The sequence below is a fragment of the Phoxinus phoxinus genome (genome assembly GCF_949152265.1).
Source record: "Phoxinus phoxinus genome assembly, chromosome: 24".
NCBI lineage: Eukaryota > Metazoa > Chordata > Actinopteri > Cypriniformes > Leuciscidae > Phoxinus > Phoxinus phoxinus.
In genome coordinates this window covers 2,016,291-2,033,818 of record NC_136899.1, presented here as the reverse complement: position 1 = coordinate 2,033,818, position 17,528 = coordinate 2,016,291, and the positions used below count along the sequence as shown (strand labels likewise).

At 35.2% G+C, this 17,528-nt stretch overlaps 1 protein-coding gene across 3 annotated transcripts in view; it reads left to right on the top strand.

Moving 5' to 3' along the window:
• Nucleotides 1-17,528, top strand: part of xylb (xylulokinase homolog (H. influenzae)) — a 36,370-nt gene that overhangs the window by 286 nt on the left and 18,556 nt on the right. For 2 of the 3 annotated variants that reach the window (XR_013796345.1, XM_079602036.1), the window contains exons 2-15: nt 761-843; nt 1,239-1,308; nt 1,446-1,526; nt 2,111-2,197; nt 3,612-3,740; nt 3,832-3,897; nt 4,863-4,935; nt 5,043-5,161; nt 5,247-5,328; nt 6,869-6,909; nt 9,751-9,866; nt 11,217-11,332; nt 12,233-12,306; nt 13,691-13,787. Coding sequence is in view for 2 of the 3 variants with exons in the window: in XM_079602036.1 (XP_079458162.1) it covers nt 761-843; nt 1,239-1,308; nt 1,446-1,526; nt 2,111-2,197; nt 3,612-3,740; nt 3,832-3,897; nt 4,863-4,935; nt 5,043-5,161; nt 5,247-5,328; nt 6,869-6,909; nt 9,751-9,866; nt 11,217-11,332; nt 12,233-12,306; nt 13,691-13,787 (1,234 nt within the window). In the remaining variant the exon portion in view is untranslated. The remainder of the gene's footprint in view (nt 1-760; nt 844-1,238; nt 1,309-1,445; nt 1,527-2,110; nt 2,198-3,611; nt 3,741-3,831; nt 3,898-4,862; nt 4,936-5,042; nt 5,162-5,246; nt 5,329-6,868; nt 6,910-9,750; nt 9,867-11,216; nt 11,333-12,232; nt 12,307-13,690; nt 13,788-17,528) is intronic. The other variant, XM_079602037.1, reaches the window with a different exon arrangement.

Genomic DNA, 17,528 nt, shown 5'->3' with positions numbered 1-17,528 from the left:
AAAAAGTAGTGTAGTGCTACTATAGTACAGTGATTTACCATGATATTTACGTGGGACTTAAAGTTATTTTAAAAAATACCACGGTGATAGTATGGGACTAAAAAAAATTTGGTCCTAAAAAAAATTTGTACCATGATATTTCTTTGTACTCGTCATACAAAACACATTCAGACAATTAGGTTGCACTTTATTTTACAGTACATGATGTACTCGCAGTGTATTACCTAAGAAAGTACTGGTTAATATAAGGGAACTACATGGGGTATGTATATTTAGCGGTATATTCAGGGTTAGTGCCTAATTATTACAGTTATTGTACATGTGGGGAATAGGACTACTGTAAAATAGCCTGCTACCGACAATCATCATTCATATTTAGTATAATCTGCCTCTGTGAGCAATCAGTGCACCAACATTAAGATTAATGGTCAGTCAGTGGCTTTTCAGTGACCTTTGATCTCTCAGAATTGTCAATATGTGTGTTGACACACGGATCAGGATGAGAGATATCCTAGTGCTCAGAAAGTGTGAATTTGACTATAAAAATTATTAAATGAGCCTGGTGTGGGCAAGTGGACACATGCAAATGAATTAATAACATCATAAAACTTAGGTTCATAACTTTCATGATAAAATGCATAACTTAAATGCACTGAAAATAGCTTTGATTCAATCATCTGCCAAATGAATATAACTGTATTAAAATATAACTGATTTAAACTGATGCAGACGGGTTTGAACCCTGATTTGATCTTTTAAGCTGAAAGTGGTCGCTATCGATGGACATCTTGCGGTTGTTCACCAGAGCAGTGTTCAGTTTGACAGCGAGCTGCCGGAGTTCAGGTATCATATTCACTCAGATGTCAAATTGCTGCTTATTATACTTTATATATCATATTTCTGTTGTACATGGTTCGGTTCCTATACTCTTTTGCTCCACGATTACTGGATAAGGAATTATTATTAATTACTCATAAAGAACAATTTCTAAGCAATAATTTATTTTAGAGATAAGCATAACTACAAAAATATATATTTGCTATACATGTCAATGTCTATTCATTTTACAGGCCTGGAACTCACAATTTGAATATTTCCTGAAATGCTTTTTGTGTCCAGACCAGTAACACAGTAGTTTTCCTCAGAATTCTGACTTTTCCGTGTGTGTGTGTGTGTGTGTGTGTGTGTGTGTGTGTGTGTGTGTGTGTGTGTGTGTGTGTGTGTGTGTGTGTGTGCAGGACTCATGGAGGAGTCCACATCCACTCAGACCAGCTGACGGTCACGTCTCCAGCGCTCATGTGGGTGAAGGTACAGCAGACGACCCTTTAACACCTGCAGATATACTGTACATGAAAACATGTCTAACCTACAGTGTTGTGTTGTGTTGTGTGTGTGTGTGTGTGTGTGTTGTGTCGTGTTGTGCTGTTTGTGTGTTCGGACTGCAGGCGCTTGACGTTCTCCTGGAGAAGATGAGGAGCGCTGGGTTTGACTTCTCTCGAGTGAAGGCCGTCTCAGGCAGTGGACAGGTGACTTTTAATGGGTTGTTTATGTAGTATAATATACAATATATTATGTGAAATGAATCGTCCATCATAAGGATGATCAGTATTTTTTAAATGTGAATTTTCAGTGTATAATGTTTCAGTGTAAATATATAAAAATGTTGAGCTGTTTATTTTCAGCTGAAGTATTTTTTCACTCCTAAAATTAATTTTTTTTATATATTGAAATGCACAAAATCACAGGGAATCTCCAAATGAATGTAGAAATGTAATTGTTCAACAGTACAGTATAATTGAAAGCATTAATTTGTCACATTTATTAGGCTTTAAAAATATATAACAACTTTTAATTTAAGTGAACTTAAAACAATCTTCACATAAATCCATTATAATAAATGTCACATTTAGTTATTGTTTTCGTGATCATATGCAGTAATACTGAAAACGGATCCTGCATTAAATGTTTTACAGAATATATATATATACCATAATTAATTATTTTTGCTGTATTTTCTGTGTTTTCCTGTTGATGCAGATTCAGTTCAGGCCTGGATGTTACTGCATGTTCGGACTGATGCTTAATCTCATGTATTTAATCTCTGTTCCAGCAACATGGCAGTGTGTTCTGGAGGACGGGCGCGAGACAAACCCTCAATCATCTGGACCCGCGGAAACATTTACACGTCCTTTTACAGGTGACGGACATCAGTACATGATACAGCAGTTTCCCTGAGGATCTCAGTGACACAGATAACTGCGGTTCTCCTCACTGTCCTCACACTCAGACTGTGTTTGGGGTCTAACGTCTAACGTCCAGCGTTCATGGTTAATGCTTCACCTGATGATGACACAAGAGCTGATGCACACGCCAGATGTTGAGCACAGATCAAATGTGTGTTTGTTTTGTATAAAATCTCACATTGCATGTTGAAGTGGGAGAATAAAACTCCCTCAATCCACACAAATATGAAGTGTTTTATAGTGGCATTGCTTATTTAGAGCTTGTGTGTATAGTAGTATATAGCCGTCATTACCCGTCTCGGTGAACTATAGACCCGCTAGAGTCCGGCTATGAGTAACTCACTCCTAGACAAAATAACCTTGAATTTGGTTGCATGTCGTTTTTGCCAAAATAACTTGTGAGATGAATGATATTCCATCATGTAAGCGAAGTAAACAGTGATTAGAAGGCGTTTGGTTTCATTTCTTCACTCGTTTCATTTATTTGTTACCTAATTGATAACTAGTCTATTCTTTATGGAAGCTTGTTTCCGCCACAGAATTAAAAAATAAAGGTAATTGTGACTTTTTATCTTGCAATTCTGCGTTATATAAAGTCACATTGCAGGTTATAAAGTCAGAATTGCATGATATAAAGTTGCAATTGCAAGAAATATACTTGAAATTCGGACTTTTTTTCTCAGGATTTTGCATGTTTATATCTTGCAATTATGACTTTATAATACGCAATTGGGAGATATAAAGTCAGAATTGTGAGATATAAACTATTCTGAAGTAAAAAATACACTTAGAATTCACTTAGAATTCTGACTTTATTTCACGCAATTATGACTTTATTTCATGCAATTATGATTTTAAATCTCACAATTATGACTTTATATCACAATTATGACTTTATATCTCACAATTCTGACTTTATATCTCGCAATTCTGACTTTATATCTCGCAATTCTGACTTTATATCTCGCAATTATGACTATATCTCACAATTATGACTTTATAACACAGAATTATGACTTTATTTCACACAATTATGACTTTATATCTCACAATTCAGACTTTATATCTCACAATTCTGACTTTATATCTCGCAATTATGACTTTATATCTCACAATTATGACTTTATATCTCGCAATTATGACTTTATATCTCACAATTGTGAGATAAAAAGTCGCAATTATCTTTTAAAATGTTTTATTCTGTGGCTGAAACAAGCTTCCATAATTCTTGGGCGATGGTTTACGTCTATAACAGCCCAAATCTTGCCTTGTATTAGCCGGGATGTCTGTGTTTGGACGCTATTAGACGTCTTTTAAACACAGAATGTCTCGCTGGGTGTGTATATGTGTTGTGTGTGTGTTCTGCAGGACAGTTTTGCGCTGCAGGACAGTCCGGTTTGGATGGACTCCAGCACGTCAGGTCAGTGTCAGTATCTGGAGGAGACAGTAGGAGGCGCTCAAAGGCTTGCTGACATCACCGGGTCACGAGCGTACGAGGTGCGTTGAGCCCTGACAAGTCTGGGTTATTTATATCTATAATGAAAATAATATTAATTACTACTTAACATGTTCTGTATTTGTCAAACAGCGCTTCACTGGAAATCAGATTGCAAAGATTTATCGCATGAAGCCGAATGAATTCAGCGAGTCGGAGGTAAAACTGATCAACTGATCAATAAATCGCTCTCTAGAATGAAATATTAAGTAGTTTGAACATAAAAAGGGAAAAGTTTGTTTATCACATAAAGATTTAATAGGTATTCAAAAAATATTTCAAAAAGTATTTCAGTGGGAGGAAATAAATCAACACATGGAAAGAAAACTGCTCATCAAACTACTTTAAAATTAATTATGATATATATATATATATATATATATACCATATCTATATATATGTGTGTGTGTGTGATTATAATTATATAAAATGTATTTAAATTAAAATGTTTTATATTATTATATCTTATATAAAAAGTATATTTTTATTTAAAATTATTAAAAATATTTTAAAATAATTATTTTGTTGATAAAATATAGTTTTTTTTATTATGTAAAATAAATAGTCATTTTAATTATATTCAAGCGATTAAAACAGCTGTAAACACATTGTTTCAGTAATAAATAAATATTCATCATGATATGATAAATATTTCTCATGATTGATATGTGTGTGTGTGTGTGTGTAATTATATATAGAATTTATGTAAATTAAAATGTTTTTATACTATATCTTATAAAAAATGTATTTTTATCAAAAAATTATTATAGAATTTAAAATAATTATTTTCTTGATAAAATATTTTTATGTAAATAGTCATTTTAATTAACACAGCTTTAAACACATTGTTTCAGTAATAAATAAATATTCATCATGTTTTATAATATTATATCTTATAAAAAGTATATTTTTATCAAAAAAAAATATGATAGAATTTTAAATAATTATTTTGTTGATAAAATCATATGATAAATATTTCTCGTGCGTGCGTGCGTGTGTGCGTGCGTGCGTGCGTGCGTGCGTGCGTGCGCGTGTGTGTGTGTGTGTGTGTGTGTGTGTGTGTGTGTGTGTGATAATTCTATAGCACTTCTGTAAATGTACAGTTTGTAAATGTGTGTTTTCAGAGAATATCTCTGGTCAGCAGCTTCGCCTCATCGCTGTTCCTGGGCGAGTACGCGGCGATCGACTACAGCGACGGTACGCTCGCTCTTCACTGGAAAACTGTGTTTGCACTCGAAGGAGTCTCCATAACTCCATAACTGAACTCACTCAGTCTGATCATGTGTGTTTCTCCTGACATGCAGGTTCTGGGATGAATCTGATGGACATCGGTGAGAAGCGCTGGTCTCAGGTGTGTGTGAACGCCACCGCGCCGGCGCTGGCAGAGAAGCTCGGCGATCTCACGCCGTCTACGGCTGTTCTGGTGAGTTAGTGTTTTTACTGTACAGATATCTGGAGGTTGTGATGCTCACTGAGGCCTGAGGTGAGGAAGTGTGTCTCTTCTACAGGGGTGTGTGTCTCCGTATTACACCGAACGCTACGGGTTTCCTCAGAGCTGTAAAGTGCTGGCCTTCACTGGAGACAACCCTGGTAAGCCTGCTCACGTTCTGCCGCTCTGTGTTCCTGACGGATCAGCAGCAACAGAATGACCAGATCTCCCTGACTGTAGAGGGCAGCAACAACACACTATACACACTTCACGCGCAGACATTCCAAGAAACACACACACACACATTCATATATATATATATATATATATTTATTTATTTATTTATTTATTTATTTATATGTAATATATGAAACAATAATAAAAATTAAATATGAATAAAAATATATAAATCACATAGACATATTTAAAAATATATATATATATATTAAAAAACATATATAATAAAAATGACAAAAACATAATTACTAAAACATTAACATAATTTAAAAATGAAAATATATATATATATATTATATATATATATATATATATATACGATATATTTTTTTTTAACATAATAATGATATTATAAATATATTAAAAATATATTTAGTAATATATAATAATTCAATTTATAATTTAGATATATATTTATACAGTGTGTGTGTGTGTGTAATATAACTAATAAAGTAAAAATGTATGTTACTGGTACTAATATAGTTTATATTAATTTATATATTTTTACTATATACTGTGTGTGTGTGTGTGTGTATATATATATATATAATGAAAAATATATATTCATATTGAATACATATATAATTAATAATATATATTCATATTGAATATATGAATATTTTTAAATGAATATAAATTATATTACAAGTATAACTTTTCGTGGAATTTATACTTTGCACAAAAAGGCCTAGAACGACTGCTGAGGAGAATTAATCTTAATTAATTTTTTCCCAAACGTTTTTGTCAGCCGAACCCCTTTGAGCTCAAATATTTTCTTGGAATCCCCCTGAGATTTTAATTTAATATTTCAATAATTGAACAGCACATTTGCATGTTCACGGTTCTCTGATGCTGGTTATGGGCACGGAAACAAATAATATATCTTATCTTTTATTTTGATTGCTTTGATTTGAACATTATTTATTTTAATTTGACATTTTGATTATTTAATTGATTATTAGCACATAGCAGAATGACTATAAAAAACTAAAATTAAGATAAAAAACTGTAAATATAAAAATAAAATATTAATAAATGCTATAATAATATATCAAAAATAGCAGGAGGGCGTTTTATCCCACAGCTGCATGTACAGTTAGTGCGCATTGACAGCATAAGTGTGATTTTTCTGGAAAGTGCTGAAATGTTTTTTTTCCTGTTGTATTGAAATTAGATTTCCGGGATCATTTTTCTCGGGCGCTGAAGCTCCTGTTAGCGTGACGTTTCTGTGATTTATTGAACTTTTGGTTTCTGCAAGGCCGCCAAGAATAACGCTGACCACCTGTGATTAAATCTGAAGTGTTCTCCTCGTCCTCCAGATTAAAGCATGTGAGAGACGGCAGCGGGACTGTGTTAGCATTAGCAAAACCCCTTTACACTCCAGTATCCGCTCTGGGACGCCAGTGTTCAGGGATTAGGTTTATTTGTTGGATTTAAGGATGAGAAGTGTGTGTGTCGTTCCAGGGTCTCTGGCTGGGATGAGGCTACAAGAAGGAGATCTAGCGGTGAGTGTTTTACTAACAAACATATGAACATACTCAACATTATTCGGGCCCAAATAAGAAATGTGCTGTGAGCATTTTAAGACATGCTGAAAAGTTATGAAATTTTGCACAACTGGTCACTTTTTGATCAACTACACAAAACAATTGTTATATCTGCTTATTACTTTTTAATAATATCATCTTCGCCTATTGGTGAGATGTAATTTAAGCTTAAATCTATAGTTCACTAAAATAAAAGCAGTAATAAACATTTTAGTTAGTCTACTTAAACTTTAACTGACATAAACTAAAATATAAGAAAGGAGTGTTTTATTTCAGCTATAGTTGATAAGACAAGATTTCTAGCTTAACTAGAATAAAAATTATTTACTATGTACTAACATTAAGTTACTAAATTAACTAAAACTGAAATAAATCTAATGAAAACTATATAGACATGACAAAAAGAACAAAACTTTAACTTAAAAATGATAACAGAGAATGTAAAAATACAAACTATTGTAATTAAAACATTTATAAAATGTCTCAATGATTAAGTAAAACTGAAATAAAAAATTAAATAGACATTTTAAAAAAATGAAAACTTATAAAAATGACAAAAATAACAAAATTACTAAAACATTAACTTAACTTAAAAGTTAAACACAAACTATAAATATACAAACTAATGAATTTTTTAAATAAAATCTATACTAAAATAACTAAAAGTGAAGAAAAAATTAAAAGTAAAGATCATACACATATTTAAAAAAAAACTAATACAAATGACAAAAACAACAAAATGACTAAAGCTTTAACTTAAATATAAAATGATAACAGAAAGAAATAATGAAAAATATTAATAAAATCTCTCTGATTCTAAAACAACTAAAACTGGAACAGAAATTAAAAAAACAAAATGATAAAAATGCAAAAACAACAAAATTACTAAAACTTTAATTTTAATGACAACAAAGCAAAAATACAAGCTAATTTAAAATATGAATACTAAAACAACTAATAAAACTAAAAAATAAAAATCAAATCAGAAAATTTATAAAAACACAAACTAAGTACAAATATTAATAAAATGTCTCAGTGATTCTTGAAATCGTAGATTATTGTCCTTTAAGGTCCAGTTCCTGCTGTTTTTTGGACCCATAAATACAACTTGGATTTATACATCTAATGAAATCCTGCAATTAGTGCCTTACATGCTGTGACTGATGAGTGTAAACGCTGGATTCCTGAGATCATTACACTCGTCACACGACAGCATCTGTGTGTTTCATGAGCTAAAGCAGCTCTTCAATGATGAAGTCTCCTCATAAATAATTTCATCCTCTTTCATCCCACGCCGTTTGAATATATATTAGCGCGGACACTTGTGGTTGCTTGCATTAGGGTTGATGTTTGTTGATGAAATACTTCGCGAGCGCATGGAAAACCAAAGCCTGAAACTGTTCTGTGGGATGTACAGATTCTGTGGCCAGAGCTGAGTGTGATGATGGACCGGTTCTCTCACAGTTATGATCAAACGTTCTTCCAGTAATCTTGTTCAAAGTTATCTGGTGTTTAGTAATGTTCTCAAAACATTAGTACAAAAACAATATTGATGCATCGGTCATGGAATGTTTTTTTTTTTTTCTGAAATGTTTTAGGTCTACATATTTTAAATGTTACTACTTGCTTCGGAATGTTCAGAGAAAATTCAAAAGTAACAATGTTTCAAGAATGATCAAATGGAACGTTCATGAGTAACAATGTTTCAAGAATGATCAAATGGAACGTTCATGAGTAACAATGTTTAAAATGGAACATTCCCTTAATGTTCATGTAACCAAGAAAAAAACGTATTCAAAGGATTAGTTCACTTCAGAATAAAAATGTCCTGATAGTTTACTCTCCCCCACGTCATCCAAGATGTCCATGCTTTCTTTCTTTAATCGAAAATAAAAGAAGGTTTTTGAGGAATACACTCCAGGATTGTTCTCCATATCGTGACTTCTTCAATGGTCCAGTGGGTCGAAGGTCCAGATGTGAGTTTCAGCTTCAAAGTCTCTCACGATCCAGCCGAGGAATAAGAGTCTCATCTAGACACACCAGCTCCATTTTATAACAAAAAATATATTTATATACTTTATAACCACACATGCTCGTCTTGCACTCGCTGTGATGCGACACACATTACGTGATCACGCTGAAAGGTCACGCGTGTTCCGGTTCAGAAATGTAGAGTAGAGTGAAGAACTCAATCTCATTTTCTCCTCAAACTTCAAAATCATCCGACATCGTTGTTTTAACATTTATTTATTTATTTATTTTGTAAATGGTTTGACTCAGTCTTTGCACATTCACTTAGTAAACACTGGGTCGGTTCTTCCGCCTACATCACGCTTGACCTTTCAGCGTGATCACGTAATGTGTGTCGCATCACAGATGCGAGTGCAAGATGAGCATTTGTGGTTATAAAGTATATAAATGCTAATATTGTGTTATAAAATGGCCGCTGGTTTGTCTAGATGAGACTCTTATTCCTCGGCTGGATCGTGAGAGACTTTGAAGCTGAAACTCACATCTGGACCTTCGACCCGCTGGACCATTGAAGAAGTCACGATATGGAGAAACATCCTGGAGTGTTCCTCAAAAACCTTCTTTTATTTTCGATTAAAGAAAGAAAGCATGGACATCTTGGGTGGCGTGGGGAGAGTAAATTATCAGGACATTTTAATTCTGAAGTGAACTACTCCTTTAAAAACAACATTCAGAAATAACGTTTTCTAACTGAATAGGAGCGTTAGTAAAGCGTTCTCAGACTATGTTAGCTGTGTTAGTCGTGATGTTGTTCTGGATTGTCCACAGGTGAGTCTGGGCACCAGCGACACGGTGTTCCTGTGGATCCAGGATCCCAAACCCACAGTCGAGGGCCACATCTTCTGTAACCCGGTGGACTGCAGCGCGTACATGGCTTTGATATGGTAAAACACACTCAGACAATTATAAATATACACAATTATATATAATTTTCTAGGGATGCACGATATATTAGCCACCATATCTGTATCGGCCGATACGTGACTCTGGATCACAAACCCAGTCTCAGTCGCAGGGGTATATCTGTGGCAATAGCAACAATACACTGTACGGGTCAAAATTATCCATTTTTCTTTTATGCCAAAAATCATGAGGATATTAAGATCATGTTCCATGAAGATATTTAGTAAATTTCCTACCGTAAATATATAAAACATGTATTTTTGTGAGTGAATGCAGCACAATCGTGAACATAAATGCACAACTTTAAAGGAGATTTTCTCAATGTTTAGATTTTTTTTGCTCCTCAGATTCCAGATTTTCAATAGTTGTGTCTCGACCAAATATTGTCCTATCCTAACAAACCACACATCACTGGAGAGATTATTTACTCAGCTTTCAGATTATGTATTAATCTCAATTTTGAAATTGTGACCCATGTGACTGGTTTTGTGGTCCAGGGTCACATATATGATCATTTTTAATGTTATCGTTATCGGCCCGATAAGAGAATTTTCGGCTATCGGCTTTTAAATGTAAAGAATTATCGGTCATTATTATCGGCCAGAATTGTTATATTGGTGCATCCCTATTTTTTTCTCTAGATTTGGCTGTTTGGATGATTGTGTTTGTGTTTAAAGTTACACTATGTAGAAATTGTGTTTTTGTCAAACAGCGACCCCTAGAGTCGCTGTGGAATATGGCACTGTCGTAAATACACCGGTACCTGACCTGACCATATTGGTGCATCCCTATTTTTTTTCTCTAGATTTTGGGATGAAATATGACATTTCTTAGTGAGATTTGGCTGTTTGTATGATTGTGTGTGTGTTTAATGTCTAGTCACTCATGCGTTTGATCTCGTGTTGGACAGAAGCGTGATGTTGTGTGTTTGAGTCTCAGGTGTGCAGCTGAACACTGTCTTCAGTGTTTGAGGAATACATATGTGTTCTCTGTGCAGCTCTCACTGACCTCGGTGCAGTTTTTCTTTACGTGACAGATGTGCTGCTTTACCTTTCAAGGCTGAATGTATAAAAAAGTGATTTTAGTCATGTGCTTTTTCCTGAGGATGTGAAATTGTTCCCGGAGTTGAAAGGAATCCCGCTCCTAAGTGCTGCGTTTCTTCTTCTATCTTTAGATGTAATGAAGATTGACCTCATTTACAGCCTCATTCACGTCAGTCTGTCAGACGAGAGGAAACGAGCGTTCAAAGCCAGAACGTTTCAGTTTGAAGTGTTAAATGTGAAGAGCGTCACAGTCACTGGTTATTTGTGTTTCTCTTGTGTTTCTCACAGCTTTAAAAACGGCTCTTTCACACGAGAGAGGATTCGGAATGAATGTGCTGGAGGATCATGGGAACTTTTCTCCAGCGCGTTGAGGTCCACACCGATGGGAAACAATGGAAATTTAGGTGATTCAATATTGTAGATATACCAGGGTTATTGTAGCGAACTAAAACCGTAAAAAAAACCTGTTCATTAAAAAAAATTTTTTTAAATAAAAATCTTATTTTACTTCAGCTCGTTGCCAACGCAAAATTTGTCATTTTCATTTTGTTTAATTTGATGTATTAAAATAACTCAAATTCAAACTGAAATAAAAATTAATAATATATATACAGATAAAAAAATAAAAATAATTAAACAACAAAATGATTAAAAAAAGACTAAAACCACACAGAAAATAAAAAATCTGTTAAATTATCTCATATTTTATTTCAGCTCATTTTCCTGAGCAACATTTCTCATTGTCATTTAGATTAACTTAATGTACTAAAATAACTAAAACTGAAATAAAATTTATAAAAAAAGACATTTAAAAAAACAATAAAAATAAAAATTACTAAAACCATGATGATGAACATTTTTGTTGTGACGAAATAAAATAAATGATTACTGAAATATTTTTTTTAAATATATTAATTGTATTAAAATACAAAAATAAAATGCAAAAATAAAAAATGTATATTCAAGTAACATTAAATTGTAACATTAATAGAAAGTCATATATTTAAAAAGCAAAAAAAACTATTATATGTATAAAAAAATGTTTTTTTATAATAATAATAAATATTATTTAATAAATAATAAATATTATACTAAAAATATACAAATATTACATTAAAAAGCAGCATCTCATGCGACTGCATCACTCAGCCAGTGACGGGATCCTCTGTTGGTCTCCGAGACATCCGTGACGTCGGGTCCATATGCTTCTCTCACGACCCGGCCGCCTCTCGTGGGTGTGTAATCAATGAGCCCGATGGAGCCGAGCCGTGTGTCCTTGTCCTGATGCGTCTGTGTGTTTTCAGGCATGTACTTCGACGTGATGGAGATTACGCCTCCCGCTGTCGGCGTTCACAGGTTTAATGCTGAAGGTCAAAGGGTGAGTCACGAGTGTGTGTGCTGTAAACAACACACACTCGCTACAGATTGATCTGCCCTTTTCAGCTTCATTTACTTCGGCTGAACGGGTTTGCAAATATTGCCACTGATCAGATAATTGCTTAATTTGTGCTAATTGGGTCACAGTTCAGTTCACCTGCAATAAGATGCTCATTAACCCTCCTGCAGTCGCACCGGCTGGGGTTTTTGGGGTATTTACAGTGTTTTTGAAACTATTTTTCATAAAAACATGCTGGTCCTATTTCACCCTAGAATCTTAGGATTTTTAGGGGTCCAAATACCAAAAATTCTGGAAAAAAATTGGCAGGTGCATTGAGACTCAAGCGCACAGACACACATCTGACACTAGGTGGCGCTATAATAAGTCTATTTGCATTTTGGATCATAACTTTGGAACCCTAAGGTTTTGAAACAAATTTATTTTCTCCCTCAGAATCCCTGAGTCAAGCCGTACAAATCATCTCTGATTCTATTCCCACCTATATTATTCCGTAATTTATAATTTATAATTTTCCTTTTTTTTTTTTTTACTTCTCCTAGGATGTTGGTCCGATCTAGGAACACATCAGCTATAGGGACAGTGCTTGCAGGATAATTTTGATTAATTGAAGCATTGCAAAGTTATATGTTAATTAACTCATTTTTACGACTTGACCTATAGTTGCTGAATGCATTGTTCAAGCTTAACGAAAATTCCACCAACAGGGGGCGCTACAACAACAACAAAAAAACATTGTATGATCGATAAAGTTGAAAATTGGTATGTTGCATCTTTGGTGGACATCCTAAAATATCCTCTAATATGACTCAGATACTTAAAAAAAAAAAAGTTAGCATGTATTTATTTAATTATTTATTAATTATTGCATTGCAGTAATGACAATTTTGGGGTTTTGTTTAATTGTCATGAAAATAATGTCTCGGTGACAATTATTTTTTAAGTTGATTAACTATAAATCTAATATATATATATATATATTATTTCTGTGATTTTAAGGTAAACTATGACCCGGACATGTTCATGAAATTAAGGATTCTTGAAGTTTATGGTTTTATGGTTCTTCTGTTTTTTGGTTTCTGGTTTGCTTTAGCACCAGAACACAGATTTTCTAAAGAACTCGATAATAATTTCCTGTCTGTAAAACCTGTTTGGTTCTAAGCGGAACCTGTATTTTTCCAGCATGGGTTGGTCAAAGCACAAACCCGGTTCTCCTCCTGAGTTTGATTGACAGCTGGCGGTGTCAGTTGAGTTCAGCTCAGCGCTCATCTGTGGGAATGTTGGCGTCAGACTCAAAGAATGCTTTATGGGAGCAGGAACGGTCTCTGGTTACCTGAAGCCCGTCTTTGTGTTCGCTCTTGCACAGGTAGCTGCCTTTGACCGCGAGGTGGAAATCCGAGCCCTGGTTGAAGGACAGTTCTTGGCCAAACGAGTTCATGCCGAAAAGCTGGGCTACAAGATCAGTAAGTGTCTGATCTCCATCTCATGTTCTCACTGTTGTCTGCTCATCTTAGAGTGACTTATCTCTCTCCTGACACTGCAGTGCTGTTTCCTTTGTCCGTCATTAATATTACCTTAGCAACTGCATAGCAACATGCTAAATCCTACCTATATTACCTTAGCAACTGCATAGCAACATGCTAAATCCTACCTATGTTACCTTAGCAACTTCATAGCAACACCTTAGCAACTGCATGGCAACATGCTAAATCCTACCTATATTACCTTAGCAACTGCATAGCAACATGCTAAATCCTACCTATATTACCTTAGCAACTTCATAGCAACACCTTAGCAACTGCATGGCAACATGCTAAATCCTACCTATATTACCTTAGCAACTGCATAGCAACATGCTAATTCCTACCTATATTACCTTAGCAACTGCATAGCAACATGCTAAATACTACCTATATTACCTTAGCAACTTCATAGCAACACCTTAGCAACTGCATGGCAACATGCTAAATCCTACCTATATTACCTTCGCAACTGCATAGCAACATTCTAAATCCTACATATATTACCTTAGCAACTGCATCGCAACATAATAAATCCTACCTGTTACCTTAGCAACTGCATAGCAACACTTTAGCAACTGCATGGCAACATGCTGAAATCACAACAGCAACCGCATTGCAGCAACTGCATAGCAACACCCTAGACACTGCATGGCAAAGTGCTAAATCCTACCTATATTACCTTTGCAACTGCACAACAACATTACAACTGCACTAGCAACCACATAGCAACACCTTAGCAACCATATGGCATCATGCTAAAACCCAGCTATATGTCCTTAGCAACTGCATAAAAACACCCTTGCAACCAGACAGCAAAATTCTAAAACACACCTGTATTACCTTAGCAACTGCATAGCATCACCCTAGCAACCACAATAAAATGTGTTAGAACTCACCTATAGAACCTTAGCAACTGCATAGCAAAAACCTTGCAACCACACAACAATGTGCTAAAACCCACCTATATTACTTTAGCATCTGCATAGCAACACCCTAGCAACCACATGGCAACATGTTAAAGCCAACTATATTACCTAGCAACCACATGGCAACGTGCTAAAAAAAACTTCACTAGCTTTTGTTGGAGTTTCCACTTCTTCTCCTTCTTAGCTCTTTTCACTGCTGAATCTGAGGATCTCCGTGTGCCGTTTGTGAAGTGCCGGCGTGTCGCTCATTTCTCGGCCTCGGTTGTGCGACGGCGAGCGCGGGCGATTATATGATGAAGAGAGACTCTGGCTGCCAAGAGCTGCAGAAACAAACACGCTTTAATTAAAGTCCCATCAGCCACTGAGCACGGGGAATGTCCTCCTCCCCTGATTATTGCCTGACCCGCTCACGGCTCACTGTAGAAGAACTTCACCTGTCAATCATCATGGGTAATATCCCCTCATGTTTATGCAGATGTGTGTGTTCACATCAGTACTAGATCATTAATACCATTTTTAGGTCTCAAGTGTCCCTGACATTATTTTAAAGGGACTGTTTTTAAACGTTTATAAAAAAATATATATATATAAAACATTATATATTATACCATTCATTTATTTTATTAGGGCCCAAGCCTTGAAAAGGCGAAGGCCCTATTGTTTTCCTCCGGATTATTCTTCTCTATTATTAGGGCCCAAGCCTTGAAAAGGCGAAGGCCCTATTGTTTTTCTTGGGATTATTATTTATTCTTCTTCTTCTTCTTTATTATTATTATATTACTACCTTTTGGTCACTTTTGGGGGCCTTAACGTGCTCAAAAACTCTTGAAACTTTGCACAAATGTCAGAACCTGCGGCCATCAGGGCCCGACTGAAGCTGGGACCCGGGCGTGGCAGGGGGGCTCGCCAGCGCCCCCTGGAATGGGATTCAAAAACATGTCCATATATCAAACACGCTTGCATGAAATAATATGAAACTCGGTACACATATAGATCTCATCGGGCCGAACAACTTTCGTGCTCTAAGTTTTACGCCAGTCCAACAGGAAGTCGGTTATTATGGGTTGTATGGAAACGCATGTTCTGGCATTTGAAACACTTCTCCTAGAGAATTCATCGGATGACCACGAAACTCGGTGTGCATGAAGCCAAGACATGGAGGATGATAAATTGCGAGGGGATTTTTGATATCTCGAACGGTTTGGCCGTGGCGAGGAAACAAATTTATGGCGAATATTGGAAACAGGAAGTGTGTTATAACATCCTCATACATTAACTGATCTTGATGAAACTTCAGCAGTGTGTTCGCTGTAAGAGGCCCATCACATGGATGTGACTATTGTGAGTCAAAGTTATAGCGCCACCAACTGGCAGCAGGAAGTGTGTCACTTTCAAGATACTTTTGACCCAAGAGGGGGGGTTAGTTTTACCTACAGTCACAAAAATCTATATATGTATTCTTCTCCTTGAGCCGGACAACTTTCTAATTTACAGTCATTAGCTCAGACCAACAGAATAGGGCTATTTAATAAAAATCAAGTCATACATAGGGCTATACTGCCCTCTAGTGATGTATGACAGTCAATGCCAGCATGTAAGGTCTAAATGAGATCAAAATAGTTCAGACATAAATATATATTTATTAGGGTGACTGTGTGAGGATATTTTCCCACCGGTTAATCGACGTGTGACACCGGCGGGAGCTTTTAAATCGCTAACTTAAAAGCGAAAGTAAGTACTGGACGTCCAGTAGGAATGAACTAAAACACATTCACTCTGTTCTGCTCGTTCCTCGCCGTGAACGCGTTATTGCTTGAATTGCGAGTTCAATAGCCTATTATTCTTAATGGAAAACAATAAAACAGTACAATGACAGATTCGCTTAAATAGTCGTTTTTACACAAAATATTCCGTCATCATCTTTTCAGTCTGCTCTTCACCCATGATGATTAATGAAATTGGACTGATCTTTGCTGCGACTCTCGTTCAACTCACGATTTATTAAGCGGACACGTTCAGGTTTTAATAGGTTAGTGCCCGTTCTCTAACTAAACTAAATTATTTTAACACACACACACACACACACACATACACACACACACGTGCATTGCAATCTCAAATCGACGGTGGAGCGCGATGATATATTTAAATCTGTATATTGTAGCCTAATATCTGTACCTAGTCACACCCCTACTCTTATTAAATGTATGCTTCATATTTCATTTTTAATTTCTAAATTTGATCAATAAATTAAATTATTTAGAATAATAAGACACTATAGGGACACCCTGTGGCTGATCAAATTAAATATTTTAAACTGAAAAATAACAATGCATTAAATAATGTTATGAGATTGTTTTAAATATAAGTTAATTAACGATCGTTGGAAAGAATGATAGGCTATACTTTTGAACATAACACTAAACCTCCTTTAAGTGTCGCAAGGCGACCGTCTTAATGAGCGAGTCATTGATTCATTCGTTCAAACGAGTCGTTTGAACGACTGAGTCATTAATGAATGAGACAGTTGTCTATTGATTGATAATTGAATCTTTGAGTCAAGCGATTCTTTCAAAATGCGGAATCATTCACTAATGAAAAAACACTGTGAGATGCGCGATGGTTCTGCTGTGATCTTTGTTGAACTATTTTCGCTGCTGAAACAGAACAAAAACAGGAACATTGCATCTAAAGTGTAAGTGACTCATTTTATGCATTTATTGAACTGTTGTATGAAATCTATGTCAATTTTTCA